The sequence below is a fragment of the Chanos chanos genome, chromosome 7 (assembly GCF_902362185.1).
Source record: "Chanos chanos chromosome 7, fChaCha1.1, whole genome shotgun sequence".
NCBI lineage: Eukaryota > Metazoa > Chordata > Actinopteri > Gonorynchiformes > Chanidae > Chanos > Chanos chanos.
Window position 1 is genome coordinate 24,912,014 of NC_044501.1, and position 26,213 is coordinate 24,938,226.

Here is a 26,213-nt window from a genome sequence, read left to right on the forward strand (position 1 = left end):
AAACTGAACACACTCTGAACACACAATCACACTAACACATGGAGTTCCTCAAAGCTCAGTGTTTGGGCCACTGCTCCTCTCATTGTATATGCTGCTTCTTGGCAGTATTATTCAGAAACATAGCATCAGCTTCTGCTGTTAAACTAATGATTCACAACTGTGTATGTGACTTAAGACAGATGTAGACTGCCGATTCATGAGTGTGGTTTGTCTCTATTGATAACAAAAATGATTGCAATATAATTTTCCTCGATAGAAATATAACAAATGTTCGATATAATTAATTTCCATGCTTAGATATCATGTGCAAAAATGAATCATGAACTGCCAATCATGTTGCAGGAACAGAGGTATGCACTGGGCAGTTAGGTTGCACGGTGAGTGGTATAAATTCAGGCCAGCATGTGATATTGTTTACAGACACAGTGGCTGACAGGCTTGTAATTGGAGTGGCATAAGCAAAATAAGCGAAATGAGCGACCCTGAAGAAAAAGCAGCTCGAAGGAAAAAGACATTGTTGACAAAAAAGGTCACTCAACTTCAGTAGTGGAGATATTGGCTATTTACAGTCTGGAAAAAAAAAAAAAAAAAAACAGAGCAGTGTGCACTGCAAATTGTGACGAGGACGTGCCAGGCAACACCACATCATTTGAAACAATATCTTCTGTTACAACACGTAGAAAGTAAGAAATTGCAGTTCCCAACGAGTACTGTAAACACTTTCAAAGTATTTACAAACTGTCTGTACAAAGGATTTGGCATGTTGACCAGAATTAAGATTTCTCTATTTATTGTTTTATTTATTGACATTATCCATTAAAAAACGTTGCAGTCTGACCCATATCATATGAGTGCTGTATCACACTGCAGCACTTAATTTTTCTATTAAGATACTTAGCCTATTTTACTGAGGAAAAAGGATTGAAAAAGGATTTTAAATAATGTCACTCATGCATATTTTGATGTTGAAAAAATATTTTATCATCATAATTGTTTTGAATTTTCTACCTCAGATTTGTGAAATGTTCTGCTGTTTGGCAAGCATTAGTCATGTTCTGACGATAAAGAATAATTTAAAACCACAATTAACCATCTGGTTTCTTCAACTTTCACTTAGGAACAAAATTCAGCCTTTAAACTTGAAAGAAATAATGATTTGACATTTATCATGATAATTATCGATATTGACTAATGTGAAAATTTTTATCGTGACAGCATTTTTGGCCATATCGCCCTGCCCTAAATGGAACTGTGAAGCTGTGTGCGTGTGTGAGCATATGTGTATTTGTTTGTGTGTGTAGGTGGACAGATGCCATTATAGCACAAGTGCATCAATACCGTGTCTTTAAGTATTAATAGGCTGATTACTATAACGACAGCACTGATGGATGGTAACCATTGAAACTATGTGGAATAGAGTGGAAGCAGCGTGTGTGTGTGTGTGTGTGTGTGTGTGTGAGAGAGAGAGAGAGAGAGAGAGAGAGAGAGAGAGAGAGTGCATGTTTAAGTGTATGTACATACAATGGGTTTAGTGTTAGTTCATTGTGATTAGTGTGTGTGTAGAGTGTTGTATTGTCTGTAGTTTTCACGTGTGTGTGTGTATGTGTGTGCGCGTGTGTGTTTTTATTTAACTACACACCAACAAAACTCAACAGCAAAAGTACAGAGCGGCAAAAAAGGAGATATATAGTAGTAACTCCAAGTATGTCCAAACATTTTATCATTCGTGCTGAAAGTTTTAAAAAATGAACGACGTTTTTCAGGCTTGCCACTTGTGTTGATCATACAGTTGTGATGCAGTCATTTACTTTGCACACTGCTACAAGGTTGCTTATGAAGCGGTGCCCAGTGAGTGTTACAACACTGACAGCCCTCTGCAGTAAAACTGATACACTAACAGACGAATCTGAGACGTTTCTTATGTCTTAGTGAACGCTGTTCCTGTCATTTTTGAGTCACTCTCAGGGCTGAGATGTTTCTGGAAAAAAAAACCCTGGGCTACATCCACAGGACCTCAGGAAGTTTACTGGCATGGTAGTGGAGAGTAACTCATGCATCTGTGTGAACATTGGAACTGTCCAAATGTTAATGGAGCACGAGTGACTTTCCCCTCACTTTACATGCGACACATGCTAACTTCAGCTGTACATACACTTTACATGCGACACATGCTAACTTCAGCTGCACATACACTTTACATGCGACACATGCTAACTTCAGCTGCACATATACTTTACATGTGACACGTGCTCGCTTCAGCCGCACATATACTTTACATTCGGTGTATCCAGTCACATGTTTAGTAAAGGTGTAACGGTTCTGGAATTGAAACCAAAACCGCGATACAAATGTCCGCCGTCTCGTGTCGCGGTTCTCGTAAGTATGGCAACCGCAATCCAGAGCTTCAGGACCCTCCCGTATCCTTCAGGTCTCCTGTTTGGGAACATTTTGGTTTTCCAGTGAACTAGCAATGGGCAAAGACAAGTGGATAAGATGAAGGTAGCGTGCTGGCATTGTTCAACTGAAATCAAGTTGCTGGCAGAATGTTGAACATGATTACTCATTTGAGACGGCATCATCCAAATGTGAATATCACCGGTATAAGGAAAAAAGAGAGTAGAGGGCAAACTGGAAATTATGGCCAGTTTGCCACTGTTTAAAAGTTTGTACAAGTGTACAGGTAAATTCATATTAAATGAAAAGAAATTTCATGTTTTGCATGCCTTTTTTCACTGTACCGATACCGTACCAAACCGTGATTTCAAAACCGAGGTACGCGCCAAGCTATGACTTTTGCATACCCTTACACCCTATCTTCTTGTTCATTTGAGCATGTAGGTCATTTGGAGATGGAGGTCAGGTCACTGAAATGGGTCACTTTCAAAAATGAATATGAACAACGAGGCCAAAAAATTCAGATTTTGGGGTGGGGGGTGGGGCAGAATCGCCTTCAGCATGAATGTGGCCTTTCATACCACAAATGGTTCAAAACAAAATAATCTACGTGACATCATAACGTTCAGAGTTTTTCTTCAGGCTCTTTAAATTTGAATACATCTTCAGCAGTAAGAGAGACATTCGCTAACTCACAAACACATGCAAACAGACATCCACTGACTCAAACACATGCAAACAGACATTCACTGACTCACAAACACATGCAAACAGACATCCGTTGACTCACAAACACATGCAAACAGACATTCACTGACTCACAAACACATGCAAACAGACATCCGTTGACTCACAAACACATGCAAACAGACATCCACTGACTCACAAACACATGCAAACAGACATTCACTGACTCACAAACACATGCAAACAGACATCCACTGTCTCTTAGCCAGCACCACAGCAACACTCCTTACACAATGGTGGGCTTTGAATCTCTGCAAAGACCTGCTGTCTGCAGTTTGAGCCAGATTTCTGTTTGTGTCTCATAGGACAAGCCAACACCCAAATGCAGTTTTCTCCTCTCAACACTAAACACTTTGCATTTCTGGCATTTAAGTGCTGAGAGTTAATGATTTATAAATACTGTACACAAAAGCGTTTATCACTATATTCAAAACAGAAGAGTAGACAAGTTTCGGGTCAAACTAATTTGTGTATTTCACAGTGCTGTGGAGTCGGAGTCAGAGTCGGAAGCAATTATTGGGTTACTGGAGTCACGTGTACCGATGTCATGTGGAGTTTTCTGTACCGATTCCACAGCCCTGGTATTTAGTATATGTCCTGTGGTATAGGCAGACCATCCACCACTAGAGTGTAGGGGAGAACAGCAGCAAATGAGCTATGTAAAATCTGCACTGTCTATTAGGAAAACAGATGTATATATGGATGCTAATTTAAATTATACTAAAAGAGAAATCTGACTCTATCAAATGCTCCACTGCTCTTTCTTGAAGTCAGGGAATCCACTCATGGATGCACAGTGCAGGTGCACACATGCCCAGAATCCCTTAAATAACACAAATCTCAACAGACTGCAAAGGTAGGATTCCACACAGTAGCAAATTAAGGCGCGATGCCACCCAGCAGGATGGCCCATTATGAGAGCGCAGTCTGTGAGTTGGGCATGTGTTCACTGCAGTAGCATGTTATGACTCACTGATATTACAATTGAAAGGGACTTTTTGGCTTTTTCTGCACACTTCTAAACACAGTTTATGGACATGCCAGTTTTGTTGAGGTGAAAAGTTGCCCTTCCTCTTCTTGTGTGTTTCTGAAATTTCTTTCATTTCCACATTGGATATAATTAAATAAACAAGATAAACTGACAGATGATGAATAAGCCTGTATGATAAACACAATAACACAAAAATTCCATTCTTAACTGTAAAAAAGTTGTATATGTCTTCAGTCAACTTTGCATAGCTGAGACATGTTGTTTAACAGGAAAACTAGGTACAATGGAAACTGCCAGTGTATACAAATGGATGATCACCAAAAACCTATTGATGCCAAAGAGACACAAACACACTGAGATCAAGTGCATAACAAAATGGATCAAAACTTGTGTGTACTCTCTCCAAATGCTCCCATTTACCAACCCAGATGACTGTTAATGTATTTCTAAACAGAGTAATAAAGACTCAGTTGAGTTAAACATCACGTGATCAGCCACAAGGCTCCATGAGACCATCTAGCCTACACAATAAGCTCACAACAGAGTAACCTTCTCCTACAATGTTTGTGTATTGTTGGAAGACCATCATTTTCATTTCAGTTTCATTTATTCACAAATGTTGATTTAACATTTATAAAGCAGTACAGAAACGTCTCTCTAAATTAGACAGGTTTAAACTCATAGAATTCTTGCTGGTTTGATACAATCAGTCACATGACCCCAAAACACTGACCACTGCCATGTGCTATTTGGAGCACATATGATTCTGAGGTGAAAAAAGGAGAAAATGATGGTAAATGATTTGTGAAATATAGAGTTTGCTCTATAGGTTGAATCAAGATGAATTCATATTTTCATACTCTGTTTTTTTATGGTGAACGTACTGAACTCTTCTGCAGTGAAAGAAACTAACAAATGGAATGTGAGAGGACACAAAACTCAAACTTCATTTGTATAAAGTTGTTCTTCTGCTGGATTGCAGAGCAGTAAGGCCTGTTGTCTTCAGAGCCTAGGGACTGGAGTATGGTCCTTTCTTCACTGCTGCAGTCAAATCAGACTTTTATGATTACGTGTTTGAGCTAACAAGCTCTGCTGAATCTCTTCTATTTTTGTCTATTTCATAAGAAAGTGCATCTATTAGTTCACAGCTGAAAAGAGGCAAATCTGACACATCATAAGAACCATTTAGGAAATAGAACTGGACTAAACTCATATTTCAAGACATTAACCTGATTTCAAGGAAATTTAGGCTACTTCATCTTGTGAATGTACATGGTCTTATGGTTTAATGGCTTTTTTCCTGTGCTGGGCGTCATATGTTTGATCTTTGGATGACAATGGTACTTTTCAATGGTTGATATGTATCAGGATCAGGGGTGGACAGTAACGAAGTACATTTACTTGAGTACTGTACTTTACTTGAGTGTTATTTTTTTGGAAACTTATGACTTTTACTCCACTAAATTTGAAATACAAATATTGTACTTTTCACTCCACTACATCTCTATGAAGGTTCTCGTTACTCGTTACTTTAACGCATAGCTTTGAAGTCGGCGGACGAATTTTCTTTTCTAAAATGGGATAGGCCATATTGTGTTCATCACAGGGGAAAAAACAATCACAGTAAACTACTCCAATGTTGTCAGTCAAGTGCGTGCTGCATTTTTTTAACAACTGAACTTGGCGGTTTTACTGATGGCTACTACAATGGAAAATAAAGATGATAAAGATAAAGTTTCCTCACCAGAGCAGCCATGGCCATATCTTAATTCCACGTCTGAGATCTCTGAAATCAACTGGTTTCCAAGCTAATTGCTTCCCGTATGCGTTCGCGCGCTGTGTTCGCCTAACACTTACAATCATTTGCCACAGTAGATATGAGATGTGACTTGAAAATTGCGATTTATATGTTTGTGAATGTGTGACGAATCTGGTAACAGAGGCAGACCACAACTTCTACTGTTAACACAGTGTGTGAACACGTACAGAAACCAGTTGGCTTGAAAACCATTTGGGGCATAACACCGGGTCCTGTGTGAATCCACTGCGGACGCACTAATAGTTAGCTAGCGAAAATGCAGAGTTAGCGTTACTGACAAAAATCCCTTCAGAAATATGTGTTTTAATCTTGTCAGGTAAACACAGTAATATTTGTAAGGTCAGCGGATTCACGTAGGACCCGGTCCCAGTAAGACGAGGGGGGCGGGAATCAAGCGGTGACGATGGTCATCCAGCTGTTTCACATTTCAGACATGTAGTAGAAGTAAAATTAACCTAGCCTACAACATTATGACGTGTTTATCCTTTTAACGCCAATCTGAGTAAACCTAGTGCCTGTTTAACTGAAGCTATACACTGTCTTTTATAGAGGAAGCAATTGGTTCAACTGTGTTTCTTGTAGCATATTCCACAAGCTTTTTATTCTACAGGTTCTACAAGCAAGTCAGTGCATTCAGTAGGTTGTTTCAGAGTCATTAGACTCTGTAAATGCATTGTTGCAACAATACAACACTGCGATGACATTAAAAAGAAAATGTACTTTTGAATACTTAAGTATTTTTGAAAGCAAGTACTCGCGTACTTTAACTCAAGTAAAAATTGAACTGAACAACATTTACTTGTATTGGAGTAATATTTGACCAGGAGTATCTATACTTTGACTCAAGTAATGGAGTTGTTTACTTCTGATCAGGATATATCACTCATGCTAACTCAGAGGTGCCTGTTTGGATCTGGGTTTGGTATGGGCCCAAGCCATGTCCTCTACCTGCTATTTAGGTGATGGAGAAAAAAAATGCATTTTAAATACATTATCAGCAGGTAGTTCAAAGAACCTTTCGATTATGCACTATCACCATCTCAGTTTTTTCATAACGCAGCCAGGTCAAATAGGGCTTTAGAGTGAATTATCTTTAACTCTGTTATATTTAACTCCATTGAACCAACACACCAGCAAGAGCACAAGGGCAGACCACAGTTACAGTGCATTTTCTCTAATGCTGGGTTTGGTGAAGGGTCCTTTAAACAACTACAAAAAACAACAATCCTCATATTGGGAAACAAAGCTTGTTTGCTCGCTTTCTCTCTCTCTCTCTCTCTCTCTCTCTCTCTCTCTCTCACACACACACACACACACACACACACACACACACAATATTACATTCCAAGGATATTAAAAGACCACAAGAAAGCAGAATTTACGGGTCAATACTTTTTTAGCCTTATAAATGTATTACTATTACTGAAAGATATTCAATGATAAAAGTCATGATTGGAATTCAATTTCAATTCTGCATCCTCAAGACTGGTGTAAATGCCAACTCTGATTCAAATACCAACAACTAAGTTGGAATAAACAGTGAATTCTCAGCTCAACTCAGAACTGATCCTGACACTAACAGGTTACATTAAATCAGTTCTGCTCTTTTATATTTATATATGTCATGTTTCTGGGTCAGTGCTATTTAACTGTGTAATCTGCAAACCAAAGCATGAGTGAAATCTCAACTTTTCTACATACACTGGCAAAAGTATCAGTGCTTTCACAGCATCATGGCAGACAGGCTGACAGAGAGAGTGTACATCCTGTGTGTAGGTGTGCTGTTCTCTCGTTCCGCCCACTCCACTGCTCAGGTCGCTGTGAGAAAGAGGCCCCTGCAGTGGCAGCACCTGCACTGCAACACATATTGGCCCCTGTCACTCAGTCAAATCACAAAGCCTTTTTAACATCTTCAGAAAATGCCCTCAGACAAGGTCACCATGCTCTGTCTGGCGCAATTTAAGATTTGTCATATTTTATCCTTTTGAGGCTGCATAGTTTACAGAACAATATTGTTTGTTTCAAAATCAACTCTTTTGCATTGTCATCACAGCAAGAGTCTGATTGCTTGGCCATGTTTTCTCTGGAGATGGAAAAACAGAAATTCTTCATCTTCTGTGGTGGGTTTGATTGGTGGCAGACAAACCAGTGTCTTTTTTGTTTTGTTTTGTTTTTTTTTTAAAAATCCAGCTTCTTCTTAAAAGAGTTACTGCTCATGCTACATCACATTATACCAATAGTTTTAAGAATCTGCATTAGAAATAATAGCAGTGTTAATATATTTGACAACATAACAGTCCGTCCTCATTCAGCCACCATCACAGAGGCACACCAAACCACAACAAAACAACCAAACACCAAAACACAACAGCAACAGCTACAACTAAAACAGTGAGTGCTGTGCTACAGACCAAACAGATACAGGAAAGGGCTGAGACTGAGAGGGCAGACTGAGAGGGCAGAGGGCAGAGACTGAGAGGGCAGAGGGCTGAGAGGGCAGAGGGCTGAGAGGGCTGAGACTGAGAGGGCAGACTGAGAGGGCAGAGGGCAGAGGCTGAGAGGGCAGAGACTCAGAGGGCAGAGACTGAGAGGGCAGAGGGCAGGGGCAGAGACTGAGAGGACAGAGGGCAGAGACTGAGAGGGCAGAGGGCAGGGGCTGAGAGGGCAGAGACTGAGAGGACAGAGGGCAGAGACTGAGAGGACAGAGGGCAGAGACTGAGAGGGCAGAGGGCTGAGAGGGCAGAAACTGAGAGGGCAAGAGGGCTGAGAGGGCAGAGGGCAGAGACTGAGAGGACAAAGGGCAGAGACTGAGAGGGCAGAGGGCAGAGGCTGAGAGGGCAGAGACTGAGAGGACAGAGGGCAGAGACTGAGAGGGCAGAGGGCTGAGACTGAGAGGGCAGAAACTGAGAGCACAGAGGGCAGAGGCTGAGAGGGCAGAGACTGAGAGGGCAGAGGGCAGAGACTGAGAGGGCAGAGGGCAGAGACTGAGAGGACAGAGGGCAGAGACTGAGAGGGCAGAGGGCAGAGACTGAGAGGGCAGAGACTGAGAGGGCAGAGGGCTGAGACTGAGAGGGCAGAGACTGAGAGGGCAGAGACTGAGAGGGCAGAGGGCTGAGACTGAGAGGGCAGAGGGCAGAGACTGAGAGGGCAGAGGCTGAGAGGGCAGAGACTGAGAGGGCAGAGACTGAGAGGGCAGAGGGCTGAGGGCTGAGACATGAAAGCAGTTAAAAGGTGATATTCTGTTCTATGAATCTGAGATGTCTTAGTGACATCAAATGAAGAAGAATGTAATGTAAAGCCTCCATGAACTTGCACAGTTTGTTTATTTTTCTGTGTTTGGAGGCTATGACAGAACACGTTTTTTCCATATTCCCTTAATGAAGTCCTGCAGCTATAACAGAAAAGATATGAATGTAAATGAAGGGATTCCTCTGAAAATTAAAAGTCTTTTCTTTGAGTTCAGTAATCTATATTTTGAATGCTTCAGCTGTGTCCTTTTTGTTGTCTTATTATGGACTGCTAAAGGAAAGGAGAGTTAAGATGTCTTATCTGCACCACACCCAATTCCAAAAATGTCCCAGTCTGTCTCCTCTTACACAGCCATTCTGGGCTTGTTTACTGGGAATTTTGGACAATCCAGATTCTGTTAGGCTGTGTATGAACTATGTTTAGTGAGGAAAATTGAATGTAATTACACTGAATTAGAGTGAATTAACTGATAGGGGACTGGTGAGTATTAAGTTACGCCCAGGATCTGAAGGTCCTTCTAAATACAGCAGAAGTGAAGGGTTTGCATGGCAGACATGTTTTAAGGTACATATGCATAGTGCATGTTCCCCTTCGTTTTCACTGTCTCTGCGATCAAAGGAGGTGAGGGTACAATAAAGTTGGTATGTAGGTCTCTTGAGCACCCTGGGCAGGTAATTACTGCCAGGGCATATGAACAATTTATATTACAGCAAAATCCCTCTCAGCAATCACAAGGTATCACACAACAAAAGCAAAACTCACTGCCAAGAGATTGATCCACAGTAAAGCAAAGCAGAGAAAACTGCTAGAGGAAGGAGACATCAGTGCTCCAGTCTTGTCACCTGATGATTAGCAGGATCACTGAATGCTCTCTTACACATTCAGCTGTGCTGCATCAGTGGACTTAAATTCTGCAGATTCTGGGGAAAGTTTCAGTCAGCTAAGCAAAGGCGTTGAAATGCCCATATCTTGGCTACATCAATGTGGATGTGCTTATAAAAATTATTAAAATGCAAATATAAATGTAAAAGCATAGGTTTAACATATATCTAATGCTCTACACAGTATTTTAAATGAAGTCATGTCCTGCACAGAACTATGTGACTAAAAAGGGAACTACAGAAACCACACATGTCACAACATTCACCAAAACTGAATTAATTTACTTGACACTAAGCCCAGTTCAGAATTTGTTCTATGAAAGCTGGTCTGTTGATCACAGGAGATATTTTAAAGCCCATCTCACATGAGCTGTAGATATTGCTTTGAAATGAGCTTGAATAGCCCACATTTATTCTCCTGGTATCCTGAATTTGATGGTGAAAGTATCTGAGTAGACAACAGATACTAACCTGAGGTTTTCGACTATCTTCCAAACGGAGGGCCAAAGCATTTCCCTCTGTCTCAGAGACCCGCCCTCCACTCCCTGTTAATTCACTCTCCCTGAGAGCAGAACTCTTCAGAGGAACAGTGGCACCTTAGCTTCAAATCAAACGAACCTGGTTTGACAAAGCAGGGACCCCGAACACATTCTCAAAAACACAACAAATCATTACCAGCTCTTCTGTGCAGAGGTTGTTGTGTAGAGGCCATACTCACCTAACACAGCTGGCAGTAACCCAGCATGATACTTAGTGTTCCTTGCCACAGGCTTACTGCATTTTACAGGGCACTAAACAAAACACATGAGCAAGGACAACTACAGGGCTTCCAACAACAGCTCCATTGTGATTCAATACTCCATTACAGCATAAAACACGAAACCCAACCGCACCTTCATTTATGGAACTAGATAATGCTGAGCCTCCTTTCTGCACAGTCTGAAATTTGGTGCCGAGCTCCTTTTTCAGAATGTAGTGACAACGCACCAACGCACGAGCAGTTAAGGATATAACAATGTAGACTGTCTTGCAAAATTTAAGACTAGAGCAGATACATTCCCTCCTCAGTGGACACTTTACATGCTCAAATTTCCGCCATGTCAAACTATGTTTCGTCATATCAAAAGCTGTTTGTGGGAAACTCCCTCGTTTTCCTACGACCCCATATCAATACCTGGCAACACCAGGAATATTGCTCTTGAACAACACTTCAGATGATGATAATAATAATAATAATAATAATAATAATAATAATAATAATAATAATGGTACTACTACTACTACTACTACTACTACTGCTACTACTACTACTAATTATTATTATTATTATTATTATTATTATTATTATTATTATTTCATCACAAAGATTGGTCAGTCCTGTTTATAAAGCAATTAGTTATCTGTTACTCACTTCTCAAAAACAGAAATTGAACAACGAGTTTAAACAGCTGTGGTATATCAACTAATATACTCAATTTCACCCGAATAAAGGCTAAGCTTACAAACAGGTTTATCGAAGGTACACTTACCAAGACTGTTCGTTGACTCATCCATGTTTGGTCCAGACTTGCTCAGTTTGCTTTATTAAATTTTTCTACGAAGAGGTCCATTCTGCAAGTGACATATCCGTAACTGACAGAAGTGAAACAAAACTGCTCGCATGCGGTCAGCATCCGACTTCATGCAACGTTGTGGGTGAGGACACACATGGAAACGTGCGTCGCTTGCCACGGTGGATTCGATTACAAAGTTAATGTAATCCACCATTACACACACAGGAAATGAGTTGCGAAAAGTACGAATATGCAAACCACTATGTATGTTATCTTGTCGACGTTTTGTCACCAAAGAAATTAATTATTCTTCTGCAGGATGATCTCAGCCCCTCGCTGATTTACTCCATTATTTTTTGGCAGGCACAGTTTTTCACCAATAGAAAGCAAGCTTCTGTGCGGGGAAGCACTACGAATTCGAAGTTAACTTTTCCTGAGAAACCGTGTGACTTACGTCAACTATCATGACATTATTTCGTTTTGTGCCTCTCTGCCATCTAAGGGTGATATTTCGCATAGCAGGTACTGCTAAGACTAGCGGAACAAAAAAGACTGTTTTTAGTTTCTACGTCGTAGAGGTACATAGACACTAGCTGGACCAGGAAGTCTTGACGGCATAGAGGGCGCGTTCCGGTGGCTGAAGGAGAGGAGGCTATCTTACTCTTTATCGGTTTTTCACTGTAAGTATTTGGTACATAGTACATAATATTTACCCACGATTTATTTCTTAACAAGGAGTAACTTCACTCTACCATTGTTATTATATAGAGGTGTGATATGATGGACACCGCTGACTTAAAGTAGTGTCACTCCGTTGCCCAAGTCCGCTCGTTTCTGCGGTGTTATCCAATAGCCCGACTGTCACTATCTAACAGCAAACTCAGGGTCTTGGTAAGCGATTTTGTGTTTTAAAAGAGCCACTAAGAAAATCTTTAAGAGCTTATATCCCCTCCGGTTGTAACACCTCCTGATGTCTTTTTCGCATTTAAGTGTTGCGGTGCAGTGAAGCAGTGGAAGAACTGCATGGAACGCACTACAGTTCACATTTGATTAATACCTAACAACAATACAGTCAGCTGAAAAGGCCATGGGTTCAGTAATAAATGAATATTTTGAATCTAAGGTGAGCTGGAGCTAAAATGCTTGGGTTCCCAGGACAATGTTTGAGGTGTTGGCTTTAACTTCAGGAGCCATAAATGACAACAACTACAGTTAATTTGTGCACTTTTTTGGATTTCCTTGATTACATTAGTGTTATTTGCTTGTGTTTCGAGCTGAAGTCATGTGAGATTGAAGAGATACGGGTTATTTCTGGCAATATAGGGAAACGTGTTTCTCTAAGAGCATTGTAATATGCATAGTGCATGCGTAAAGGATTTAGAAATGCGGTCTTTCATTGCTCATTTCTAACTACAAAGGCTTATAATGTTTGTGTACTTGGAGCACCAATGAAGCCTGTGTAAGACTTCAACACATGGATATTCACTTACCGTTTTTAGATACCGACTTTTCAATACTTTTCCATTAATACTGCCTTTTTCTGTGTTTACCCCCTTTTCACTTACTGGAACATAATTTTAACCACAGATCTTTCTTGCTTTTGTGCAGGGAGCACTCAATGAATCCTCCATTCACCTTCTGTTGGTAAAACGCTGAATTACAGAGAACATGTACAGTAGATATCAGTGCAGAGTTGGTCAGCTGTGCAGGCTGTGCCTGGATCCTTTAGGGTCTTTCACTGGTTGGCCATGCTGGAAAGGAATACAGTCGCAAACACTCACCTAATGAACAAAGACATCTAGTTCTGATGCAGTTATCTGCATCCAAAGATTCTGAACTAGTAATAATACTATTAAATCGGTTTACATTGTTTGAAAGAGAATGTGTCAGTGAATGACATATCTTGCTGCCCCTACAGAAATACAGGCTGGAAACTTTAGGTAGCATATTGAGAGAAGCATGTATATATCAAGGTTTCCGCTTGGATTTTTTCTTGCCAGTCCGGTGTCCGGAAAGAATTTATTTTACCTGACAAATCTGAAACTTACCGGTCACGTTTCAGTAAGCGCGAATACAATGAACACCTAGGTAGACGAAAGAATGACAACGAGCTCAGATCAGTTTGACTATTTAATGAACAGTAACGATTGAGCAAAACCTCAACATTAGCCGCTAAAATGTAGGATATTACGAAACATCTGTAACCTGTTTTTAAAAAGGCTAGGCCTACATAGCATCTGATGTACCAGGTAACAATTTATTTTCTCCCTTTTTTCATTTCCTCTGCTGCCAACTTGAAATCAAACGTGTCCAATGTGTGTATGCAGCTTGCAATGCGCATAAGCTGCGTCACTCTCTCCTCCAAAACACAAATGTCCTATTTAAGGATAGTCTCCGATATAGCTATGTTTTGTATGAGAATTCTTACCGGACATTTTGACCGGCAAGTTTTCAATTTGTCTTTTTTTTTTCTTTTAAATGAATTATACCAGGAAAACCAGTAATAATATATATTACAGAAATATCTTTAGATAGAATATTAACAGCTGCTGGAATCCCCACTTAGCATTTAAACAGGAAAGGTTCTCTTACAGAGAACTGATCCACTCCACTCAGTGTGTTCATCCTCTGTAGCACAAATACAGTGTCTACTGGGCCTAGGGTAAATGAGAGATATTGAATAAACAGAAAACATCCATTAAATGTGTGTCTAGCACTTGCTATCTTACTCAGTTCAACTCAGAAGTTTGGCAAATTAAGCAAAATTAAGGTTAAAATGACCTCAGAGCTAGCTAGCAACCTACCTAATATCTGAAATTTAGTGGCGGTCATTGCGGCCGGCTCACCTGACTGCTTTCTCACATCCCTGTGCCCAGTCTGCTTACACACTATACAGTCAGTGTGTCCTCCACTGGTCATTCAACTCAGCCCTTCCTCCACACTACCTGCTCATTTCTCTGCTTCCTCACATCTGCCTCCAGCCTCTCATCTGACAGTCTTTCAATGCCAAGCTGTCCCAAGGTTTCTCTCAGTGACTGCCCTGGGAAACCTCAGTAGCTGAACCCACAAGGATTCCATGCCCTCGTCCACTTTCCCATGGATAATGGATTGATATTTTTTGAGCTTCCACTCATCCCTACACCAGAGGACAGTGTCTGAACTGAAACTTTTGATAATTAAGTCCTCTGAGGATCTTAACTGCTTCTTTGAGCTCCACCTTCATCTCCCAGTCACTTACTGTTGCAAGGGTCTTACTGTTCCCTGTCCCTTTTGCTGTGGCCTCTCCTGACCTCATAAAATGAATGAAACAGGATCCTTAGGTAAGAGGTTTCTGCCTCCTTATAGCTTGGTCCATTGCCGTGACCAGCTGTCAGGAATGTGTTTGTGTAGCCACCTGAAGTTCCCATTGATTAGACTGGCTTGGCAGGAGGAGAGTACACGCTCAGGGGTTGGCTGGGCTTCCACAGATCAGGGCTCTCTGCCAAGATGTGGAGTGCGTGGAGTTTTGTGGTGTAGGCAGGACATTGTATGGAGCAGAAACATAATTTGCTGCTGTTCTATGTCCCAGTTATCTTGTCAGGAGAGTTCTCTGTCTTGTGCCCTGTCACAGCACAGTCCTCTGTTTTTTTCATGGCCCCTGACAATAATAATAATAATAATCATAATACATTTTATTTGTAGAGCGCTTTTCATGACACTCAAAGACGCTTAACAAACATAAAATAATCAGTAAAAGAATCATAATCATAAGAAAAATAATAAGAGAACATAAGAAACAATGAAATAAGAGCACTTGACTTAAAAAGTCGTAAAATCAATGCAATAAAAGGGTATAAGACGCAGTGTTAATCATAGATTAACAGCAGTTCGAAAGAGGTGGGTTTTAAGGAAGGATTTGAATAATGATAGTTCAGTGCAGTCTCGGATGTGTTGGGGGAGGGAGTTCCAGAGGGAGGGAGCAGCAATTGAGAAGGCTCTATCGCCCCAGGTCCGGTGCTTGGTCCTGCATGGTACAGACAGGAGTTTCGCATCAGAGGAACGGAGGCTTACCGGCTTTCTTCCTTAACCCTCTTAAGACGCCTCTGTGTCATGCCACAGCACACTTCTGGGTCTTGCTGGTAGAAAATTATTCTCCTTTATAAATTAAATGAATATTACATTTAACTATGTGAAGACAACAGAAAGTAACATGAAAGTGGCTCATATTCATGTGTATCCCTGCAGTCTGTGTAGCTGTTTTATACTTGGTTTTATACTAGCTGTTACTGATATGGGTCATCTGTGTGTGGTCATTGTAGGACTAAATGATTACAGAGCAGCATAATATACAACTTAATAGATATTAATGAAATCTGCAAATAGAGCTGTAACAATTCCAAGTGTTGCAGTACAATTAATTGTCTAAGAAATAATTGTGATTAACTATATAATTGTCTCTTTTGGTCAAATTTTTAAAATATTTATTTATTTATTATTTTTCAAACAAATTAAAGTTTTGAATGACTCCCAGGACACATCTTTTGGTTATTTCACTGTTATGTGACCCAGATAATGTAATGACACAAGTACACAGCCTATGAAGTAAACCACGCCTCTATATTATCGTGAAACATTGTATTTTTGTGTTTGATAGTCTAATCCCTCTATCCCTCTACTCCCCAAATGACCGATTGTCCAATCGTAGTTTAGCTGAACTCAGTTGGGCTTGCAGACTCATCCGCATTTTGACATGACCAATGGGACAGTGTCAAGCGATGTTTTTTCCCCAACAGTAAACGAAAACTCCAGTGAAAACCAAACATGCATCGGTTTAGTGTTGTGTGCATTTCTCAAAGGTACAACAGCGCTTCTCACAAAACGGCCCAACTCCATTTGGATTCTCAACGTTCGAAAGCCGACTTGACTTTGCAACTGTTGGGGCCCTCGTGCTATTGGAAATATCATAATTACGAGTTCTGAGCACGTGAATGATCAAACAAAGCCGTAATTACTAAAGTGGGGAAACTCGAATTTTTCAATGATACCCAAGTTGCCGAGTTGTGCTGTGGAGAGGGCGATGGCACTAACAAGTACGGTGCACGGCAAGGCATCAATAGATGGCAAGAATTAATTTATTGCATACTGTCGTGTTGAACATTAAATGTGTGTGTATGACAATGCTTCAGCAAAGTTCGTTTCATAAACAGAAAGTTAGATTGAGGTGAACATGGTTTCTAAACATCTGTTCATGGTTATTTTCTTGAATTGCATTAACGTAATTAATTAATCGTGCTTATTTTGTCCTGAAGCTGAAATACCACACCTGATGTGTATCCTCTCCTTTTCAGTCTGTCTCTGTCGCCCAAGACTTTGTCCTATTTATTTATTTTTTCATTTTTTTTATTTTTATTTATTTATTTTTTTTGGGGGGGGGGGGGGGGGGGGGTATCCGCCATAAAAACAATGGCTGTGTCTGAAATGGTACACTGCATACTACTCGTATACTGATCTTGACGTAAAAGTAGTAAGTAGTATGTAGTACATGAAAAATAAAAAAAAATTGCAGTACACGACAGTTACCCGGATGATGTACTACTCTGGCGATTTCCAACTGCCAAAAATGTCTAAAAACATGGCGGACAGCGACGGAAGCGGCTCCAACTTCAACTCCAGCTGCAATTCAGAATATAAATGTATCAGTTGCATATTTTGGTGTAACAAGTCTCCATATGCTTTCTTATAGGGCTACTTTTGATAGATATTTGTTGTAGTGGTGTGCTGTTCGTTTTTAACAGAACAAATCGCCCAACCAATGTAGTACAGTACACGAAAGTTCTAATACTTGCATACCATACTGTATACTAGGATGGGGAGTGGTGTGCAGTACACAGTGTATACTGGGCCAGTATGCAGTATGCACTACACTAGTATGCCATTTCAGACACAGCCATTGTAATTACGATTTCTGGCAGTAGGTTTGTACGACAGACACTTGAGGGCAGCATGTAAATCAGTGTGGGCGAGGCGTCCTCTGATAGGACAGCTACTGTGCTGTTGTGCTACAGGGTGCACGCGGGCATTAGAAATGTGTGGGTGCAAACAAAAGTGATGGGTGCAAACAAAAGTGAGACTATGCTTTGACCATCCCATTAAAAAAATGCTTTAACCACAGTTCAACAAAGAAACTGCAATCACATCAAAAAGTCGTGGTTAGACAATTATCAAATAATTGTTACAGGCCTATCTGCAAACACATGCGTGTAAGCACTCACTGAATAGCCCCTCACCAAACAGTCAACAACAATATGTCAAAATGATTCTTTGAAAAGAACCATTAAAAATGTATAACACTGGCAATGGAATGCTGCTTATCAGAGGTGGGACAAAGTCACTATTTGGCAAGTAACAAGTAAGTTTCAAGTCCTAACGATGAAGTACCAAGTCAAGACAGAGAAGTCCCAAGTCAGGGATGACCAAGTCCAAAGTAAAGTCCAAGTGCTTAAACTTATGTTTCAAGTCCTAAACAAGTCATTGTGTGCTCTTCGACTAATTTAATGCTCTTGCATTTTTGCCTGATGAATGAGTAAGTGAGGTGTTTGTGTGGGTGAATGGCCAGACCCTTGAAGACACTCTGAACCCATTGAGGTGTTTGTGTCTGTTACTAACACACCTGACTGAGCCAGTCATGAGCTTAAGAATGATTCGTTGAGTTTTTTTTTAGTGTGTGTTCTTACTAGTGTCGGGCGGACACTGTGCAGCTTTCAGAAAGAAAAGGACATGTGTTAACCATAAGTGTTCTTTAGTAATTAAAGTTGCAGTTGTGTAAACTCTCTCCCTCTTTTTCACCCTTCCCTATCTATTTCTATCACTCTCACTCTGCCTCTCTATCCCTATCCCCTTTGATCCCAGTTCTCTCCTCATGGCCCAGGCCTCCCTGCGTGCAGGACCAATGCATATCAAAGCAGAAACCATTCGCTGTAACACTTCACAGACGCCAGGCTTGATGTTTTAGCGCAGCAACCCCCAGACCATTTGCTCAAATGCTGATAATGTTTAATTGTGAAGGAGACTAGATCACCTCGGGAGGTTAGTTTCCCTGTGAGAATGGAATTCAGACCATGTCACAAGCCCCATCTGCATTGCTCCATTCGGGTACAAACTATGTAGAGCAAAAGAAAAATTAAACTAACCGTACGATATTATCAGTTAAATACGCATATCGAGGCATAACTGTTTGTATAGTCATAAATGCGCGGTAAAACTTAAAAATAGCCAGGAGCCAAGTCATGAGCAGCTAATTGTATGACCATTGGTGTAGCTGTGCTGTTTTTAATGGTAAAGAAACCATATTTGGTCTTGTTCGGGAGCATAAAATGCGGTAGATTCGAGTATGCGGCCGTAATTTTACTATTCTTTAATGGGAAAAAGTTATGTAAAATTATTTCAACCGAGCTCAAATTAATACTTCCCAAATTGCAAGGAGTGTCTCCTCCTTTCAGGCAGAGACACCCCCGTCTCCAAATCAGATAAAATGCCAGACTCTCTGCTATCCTTCAGTTCAGTTCAGCTGTGCTAAGGTTCAGCTCCAGTTGAGCTCCAGTTGTATCAGCCATAATGTAAGTCCGTCCGTTCTGTCCTGCTCGTCTCCACGAAGAGTCGGCCCAGGCTCACCGCTACGGAAGATCCGCGACGCTAAAAGACTTTCTCGGCACCGACACGAAGTCTCGCTCACGGTCTCCAACTACCAACCTCAGTAACTCCGGTCTCTCATACCTGAACGTGGCTGGGCCTGCTCTTCTTCTTCCTCATCCCTTTTCTCTCCCTTCCTCACAACCCCTTTTTGTGTGTAAGTAACTCCACTAGAACATCACTCAGATAGTTCTTTTGGTTAAGCGTGCCTCTTCGTGAGTAATGCCTCATGCTCGCGTAGTTGTTCACTCATACATACTTTAGGTAACGAGGATATTGTTATTGTTACCGTTAGTTGTTTGTCTTCTTGTTAGTAGTTTACATGCTGTTGTATGTGTGTGTATAGCGGATGTGCCTAAATTCCACCCGATTTCCAATTTATTCAACATTAGATTCATTCTGTACCGTTTGAATTTGATCGTTGTATTAAGCGTGTACGTTCGTATTCCTACTCCTTGAGTAAGTGATAAGTTATTTCCTAGTGACTGAATGTGGTGTTCCAGGAATTTAGTTAGCTAGAAGTAGTGAATTCGAAGAGTATTATTGTACTTGCTACTTTAATGCTGTTATTTATTATATGTATGGCTAATGAAGAGTTATTCTGAATAATTTCTAGGTTCAGTGTTCAGAGCACTGAGCTATAAATAGAGTTTTTCAGAATATCTGTAATTTCACTGGGTTCAGGTTCCAAAATAAGGTAATGGTCACAGCAAAGTGATATTAGTATTAAGTCTAATATTCACAGTGAACCATTAACCAGATTTTCCTCATACCATTGGCACGACACTAGATTAGGGCAAATGGAGAAGTCCTGTCACTCCTCAGGGCTGGAGCACAAACTGTCCTAAATATAAGGCTGTTGATAGTATTTGATGAGCCTTTTGATTTATCTTCGTAGGTTTTGCTGTGTGGTCTTTTTCAGTAATCAATATTTAGCTGTCATATCTCCCATAGGTGGCTGTTTTTATGTGCTTACCATGAACCCGGTTCAGCGTCTGTTACACACTCACTGCTTGAGGTGTCTAGACTCGGTTTTTAACACTTCACTCCAGCATGCTGTCCTACATCGAAGAGCTGTAGCCCATCCCCTGGTTGCAGGCTTCAGCCATGGCCAGGTAAGTGTGTAAACGTTTCCATGTCTGACAGTAATAGTTGAGAATTGGTCTGTAACAGCAAATACCTCACACTGTGAACTATGTGTTAGCTAAATAGAACTCTGAACCTTGTGGATTTTGATTGGTCTGTTTGTAATGACATAAGGTGATGAGGTCATTCCATGGAAGCCCTGGATTCACCAAGGCCCAGTCAGTGAGAAAAGACATCGACCAGTATGAGGATGAGAGGAAGAAGAAATCTCTGGTCACACACGATGATCTGTTTGAGCAGGCGGCGAAAGACTCAAAGACCAAAGCCACGTTTAACAGAGTGGTGGATGTCTTCAACAAAAAGGACATCCGACGTCGTGGTCACGTGGAGTTTATCTACGCTGCACTGAAGAAAATGCCAGAGTTTGGCGTTGAGAGGGACATTGCTGTTTACAACAAACTGTTGGATGTGTTCCCCAAAGAGGTTTTTGTTCCCCGAAACTTCATCCAGCGAATGTTTAACCACTACCCACGACAGCAAGAGTGCGGGGTGCAGCTACTGGAACAGATGGAGAGCTACGGTGTGTGTGTGTGTGTGTGTGTGAGAGAGAGAGGGAGAGAGAGAGAGTGTGTGTGTGTGTGTGTGTGTGTGTGCACATGCTCGCTGGCTCATGCACATTTGTGTTGACATACAGTATACGTATGTGTTTAAACTTAGCCACAACCAGAGTGACTTCATGCTAGGTGAGGACAGTCTTTTTTCATGCCTTACATGCGTGTCTTACATGCGAGACTGTTTAATGCTGAATACATTTGGATACACAATTACATAACATTTCACCTGCTAAATGCTATTATTTCTCTTATTGTTCTTACTGAACAAGTCAGTGTATTGCAAAGAGCTAAATGAAGAGCCAGTTTGCCTTTATTTGTGTTCCAAAAAAAAAAAAATTAAATCAGTGAGGTGTGAGATTACTGAAGTTACTGAAGAACTGAAATAACTGGACTGTGTCATTTCAGTATCGCTTCACTATTCTGACCCAGCTGGGGTATCATTAGTAATAATATAAGGTCATTATTATGCTGGTAATAACAAGGTCATTAATATACTGATAATAATATAAGGTCATTAGTATATTGGTAATAAGATAAGGTCATTAGTATACTGGTAATAACATAAGGTCATTAATATACTGATAATAATATAAGGTCATTAGTATATTGGTAATAAGATAAGGTCATTAGTATACTGGTAATAACATAAGGTCATTAGTCTTCTGGTAATAAGATAAGGTCCTTAGTCTACTTGTAATAAGATAAGGTCATTAGTATACTGGTAATAACATAAGGTGTATATCTGTACACACATTTCCAGTGCCTGTACTATCTGGCCTCTCTCCTTTAAAAAACATGCAAACCTCAGCACTATGTCTGAGTAAGACTAGCGTGCCTGTGCTTGGAGATGTTGACTGTTTGACTTTGTCCTCTTCACACTCTGGATTGTTCTGGATTCAGGAGTCTTGAACGTGTGTGTGTGTGTTCTGGATTCAGGAGTTTTGCCTAATGTGGAGACAAAAGTCCTTCTGGTTCAGATATTTGGGGAGAAGAGCCATCCGATCCGGAAGTACCAGCGTATCATGTACTGGTTCCCTAAGTTCAAACACGCCAACCCCTTTCCCATTCCTCACAACCTCCCACAGGACCCTGTTGACCTCGCAAAATTCAGCCTCACACGTATTGCCAACGATTTGGATGCTGAAATCACTGTTTATCAGGTCAGTGTGAGCAATGATGTCATAAATCAGCTTTCTGATTTACAACCATGTGATGGAGCAGTCCTTAGATCTGCATTAAGTCCCAGCAGACCCTATAAGCCACGACAACACTTCATTAAATCCAAAAAATCCTTTTGGTTAAGCTGCCATTAATGAATAAATTCCCATGCTGCAGCTTCCCAAGACCAGCTGTGCTGCTAATGAACAGAAGGTTTCTTTACCAGGTTAACTTGTAAAATTCAGTCAATATTGTTCACAACAACATTTCTGGATGACACTGTTTGTTCTTTTTTTTATCACTGAAAATGAGATCTCAGCTAGCACATTATGTGTCATATATTTCATATTATTTCTCAATTGACTTTGCTTATTGGCAGCATGTACATCACATTGAAGTAATCAAACAGTGACAGCTTCAATGGAGAATGAATTTTCAGCAAAGGGCGATGCTGGAGACACTGGCTAACAGCACATTTCCTCTGTGCCTTTGTACTAAGAAGCATGTAATTACAAACTCTTTTTTTCTTCTGTGTTTGTGAAGTACAAAAACAAAAATTACTAATTTCATCTTTCTCTCTTTTAGTTTCCTACAACTGACATCTCTGAAACAGGAGAAGAAGTCTCACTGCCGTATGTCATTGGTATAAAGAGTCCAAAAACCACATTTTATACAATGTCAGAGTTTACCTTTATATATGATATATTATTATATGTGTGATAATATCAAATTAATGACAATCCTCCTTCACAAAACATGTATCACATTTTCCTGAATAAAGGGAATATTTGAGGTTTTTACCACCCCCGGATGAGTGTTTGCACAAGAAGCCTGTGATTAGTGACTGAGCTGACAAACCCACTGAATGGGAAACTTAGTTTGTTAATTTATGTCAAAATCGTGACTGTAAACACTGTATACGTTGTGCTTTTGATCTCTCTTATTAGGTATTCAGAGCCCAGAGCAACAATCACTATTGGCAAAACATAACCCTAGCAGACCAGTGTTTGTGGAAGGGCCTTTTCCACTGTGGCTCAGAAAGACTTGTGTTCATTATTATGTGTTGAGAGCTGATCCTATTCCAGCTGAAGAGAAGGTATTAAGCTTATGTTTATATTTCTATATTTGCATTCCAAAATATCACTCAACTTATGTCGCAAGATATGGGGCATAGAGTCTTTGCCACTTTGTATCAGTGTTATGTTAGAGAATGAGTGGCATCTGAGAGAGAACCTCCATGTTGCCAGATTTTCACTTTTTGAACCATTTAAATTAGTCAGACACTCAGTTAGTGCCAGGCTCATTACTTTAATACTATGACAGTTAGTGAATGATAACCTGATAACTGGTTTTGTCACAGATATTGTTGTGAAAAAAAAAAACAAAACAAATGAAAGAGTTGAAGATGAGAACGCACAGGGAAAATGAGAGATCTTAGTTTGTGTTGGCAAAGGAAGAGGGAGGTGTGTGGTTTTTTTTTTTTTTCCCCTCAGTAAAAAAAACCCCCAAAACTTTCAGACTTTTTCTTTCTTTCTTTCTTTCTTTCTTTCTTTTTTTATTTTAACCATTTTGTCAGAATTGAACACAGGCTGTGTGGTTTCTCTGGAAAACCACAGGAATCTCATGGCAAATATGGACTGAACTTATTCCAAGGTCTTATGCATGCAAGTTCTCTACAGTGAATTAAGCTAAATCAGAATGAACACAAACCTGGAATGAGCTGGTGCTGATCACAGTGATAAATGATTACACACAAGTTGCTATCTAAGCCAGAATAATTTAAAAATAACCAGATATAATTTAAATTTCACCTCTCTACTTATTTAAGCCTAATAGCTATTATTCAAGTCTTAAACACAAGTCTTAAAAAACAAACGTCAAAACTGCCCAGTAGCACAGGATATAGAAAAAACACTGTTGGATGGTTTCTCTTTTGGTGTTAGCTGAGATGCTCTGCTGTAATATAGCCCTGTCTGTCCAACTGTACGATAATGCATGATTATGCATGGTTGTTGTTTTTGTCCTTCAGCTGGAGGAGCAGTATGATCCAGAACTCTGTGGTCCAGGACAAAGTCTGTTTTACCCCATATGGTTGGACCTGGACTTGGAGCGAGACCTTGGGGATGATGACAGCTTTGATGTAGACGACGGTAAGCTTTACTGATGCTTTGTGTTACTGAGAACATATTTCATACTTTCAAAAATTTAAATCTCACAAAACCAAAACAGATGATAAAACCTTGAGTTGGACTTCATTTTGACTTTATGTTGGCCTGAAGAAAGTTTAGGTGTAGAACTAACTTTTCTCTAACCATTTAAGAAGGTAGCAATAGGAAGAAACTTGAGTGTGGCTGAGGAAGGAACTGTAGGGTTGCTCATTTGAGGTTTACAGATGAGGGACCTAAGAACTTAGAACCAGTAGTCCACTGATAGTGATTCTGCTACTGAATCAGTTTACCGCTAAAGTCAATCTAGGGCAGGAGCAGGCTGTTTCACTGACAGGAGTCCATTAGACGGATACTACAGTCAGGCAGCAGAGTGTAAACCTCTGAGCACTACCCAAACTTGGATGTTTACATATAACATGACACAGAGAAGACTACTGATGGATCCACTAAGTGAGCAATGGGTAAAAGATCAGATAAGTCATCTTCACCCAAGTGTATGAGTGCACAGAAACATAAAAATGACAGCAAATTGATTCAACAAAAATAATCAAAATTACATTCTGATGTCTGAACAGAGACAGCTGATGAATGGGACTGAAAATAAAGCTGCCCCAAATCTCCCTGCATTGGCATCACTTGATTTAGGATGCCTTAAAATTGAGTCCCTTCCAGTATAGACACACAAACCAGGTGCTCTGAGTGATTCCCCACTCATGGTACTGCATTTTAAAAGGGTGGTATTCTTATTTTCCAAAGTGACTGAAGGAGCAATCTATGCCATGTGCATGACTGATCAGGGTGATCAGGTAACACTGGGAAAGTGGATTTCTGGGCTACAGGAGTCAAATCCAGTCCTGGGCAGAATCCCTACACTGTTCCGTTTGGAGTCTGGTACACGAGAGCTCCAAACCAATACTGAGGCCTGCGAAGGGCCTGAATCCACACCAGAACCAGAACCAGAGCCTGAACTAGAGACAGAAGTGGAGCACAGAGAAGAGGAACACCGTCATTCAGAGCGTGTGCAGCAGTGAATGGTTTTAGTTTTGTTGGACTACCATGGCATGAGAACCGTGCAATTAGACCATCACATTGCAATAAATGGCTTCGAATTTAATCTGTAAGTGCTGTACCCAGCCATACACAAATTATTTTATTTTTATGTGAATATTAATAGATAGTTCTGGACTGGATCACCTGGAATCAGTGTGTTATAATGCAGTGTAATATGTGATAATGAATTAAATAAATTATTGTCTGTACATAGGTTGTGTTGTTGCATTCCTTTTCTCAGGTTTCAGAACTCAGTTTTCTCAGATGTGAATGTTCAGACTGATTCCCAGTCATACTATGGATAAACCCTGGTCTACATGTTAACACAGTGAAACCAAGTTCTGTTAATCTGTCATCAGCTCCCAGGATTGGCAGTTAATTAAAGGGCATTATTTAGGAGACATTGCTTTGAAATGGGAAGCACAGAAGAATTTGAGTGAGTCATGATGTTTGCAGTGATTATAGGGTCTGAGCATGTTTATATGGTAACCTCCACCAACATAAATTTTCAGTATTGATAAAAGTGATTACCAAAACAAGAATGGAAAAGAATGAAAACAGTAATTTTATGATGAACTTGGGTAGAAATAGCGAATCTGAGCATGGACACTAGCTGTTAAGTCAAATCTGCAATTTAATTTTAGAATAATTTTTTGTCATAGAAGTATATTTGATGCACAACACACCTTAGTGATGCATTTGATACAAGCTGGGAGCAATAACAATAGCAGTGAACTGTCTATGACTTAACTGTCTAAAGAGGACTCTGGGACCTGACCTGTCCTTTCAAAGACTGAAGTACCTCATTCACCTTAGAAAACTGAGCCGCCAAGAC

The 26,213-nt window shown here is 40.3% G+C and overlaps 2 protein-coding genes across 2 annotated transcripts in view; one reads left to right on the forward strand and one right to left on the reverse strand.

Annotated features, from left to right (window-relative positions):
• The window catches only part of eml3 (EMAP like 3), a 30,082-nt gene extending 18,163 nt beyond the window's left edge, over nucleotides 1-11,919 (reverse strand). Inside the window, exon 1 of the mRNA XM_030779676.1 lies at nucleotides 11,611-11,919. Coding sequence (XP_030635536.1) covers nucleotides 11,611-11,635 — 25 coding nt within the window. The 5' untranslated portion in view covers nucleotides 11,636-11,919. The remainder of the gene's footprint in view (nucleotides 1-11,610) is intronic.
• Nucleotides 11,920-12,264: 345 nt separating this feature from the next.
• Nucleotides 12,265-25,442, forward strand: ecsit (ECSIT signaling integrator). The gene is made up of 8 exons (XM_030780550.1): nucleotides 12,265-12,314; nucleotides 20,257-20,417; nucleotides 20,563-20,968; nucleotides 21,939-22,162; nucleotides 22,746-22,803; nucleotides 23,108-23,256; nucleotides 24,190-24,310; nucleotides 25,085-25,442. Exons 2-8 carry the CDS (start codon nucleotides 20,280-20,282, stop codon nucleotides 25,357-25,359), a joined length of 1,371 nt encoding a protein of 456 aa, XP_030636410.1. The 5' UTR covers nucleotides 12,265-12,314; nucleotides 20,257-20,279; the 3' UTR covers nucleotides 25,360-25,442.
• The last annotated feature ends 771 nt before the right edge of the window (nucleotides 25,443-26,213 follow it).

Bases quoted from the DNA above. Each gene is read 5' to 3' on its own strand.
- ecsit (XM_030780550.1), top strand. From the start codon at position 20,280: ATGAACCCGGTTCAGCGTCTGTTACACACTCACTGCTTGAGGTGTCTA. The intron at 20,418-20,562 runs GTAAGTGTGTAA...TAATGACATAAG, and splicing joins CAGGCTTCAGCCATGGCCAG to GTGATGAGGTCATTCCATGG. The intron at 23,257-24,189 runs GTATTAAGCTTA...TTTGTCCTTCAG, and splicing joins CTATTCCAGCTGAAGAGAAG to CTGGAGGAGCAGTATGATCC.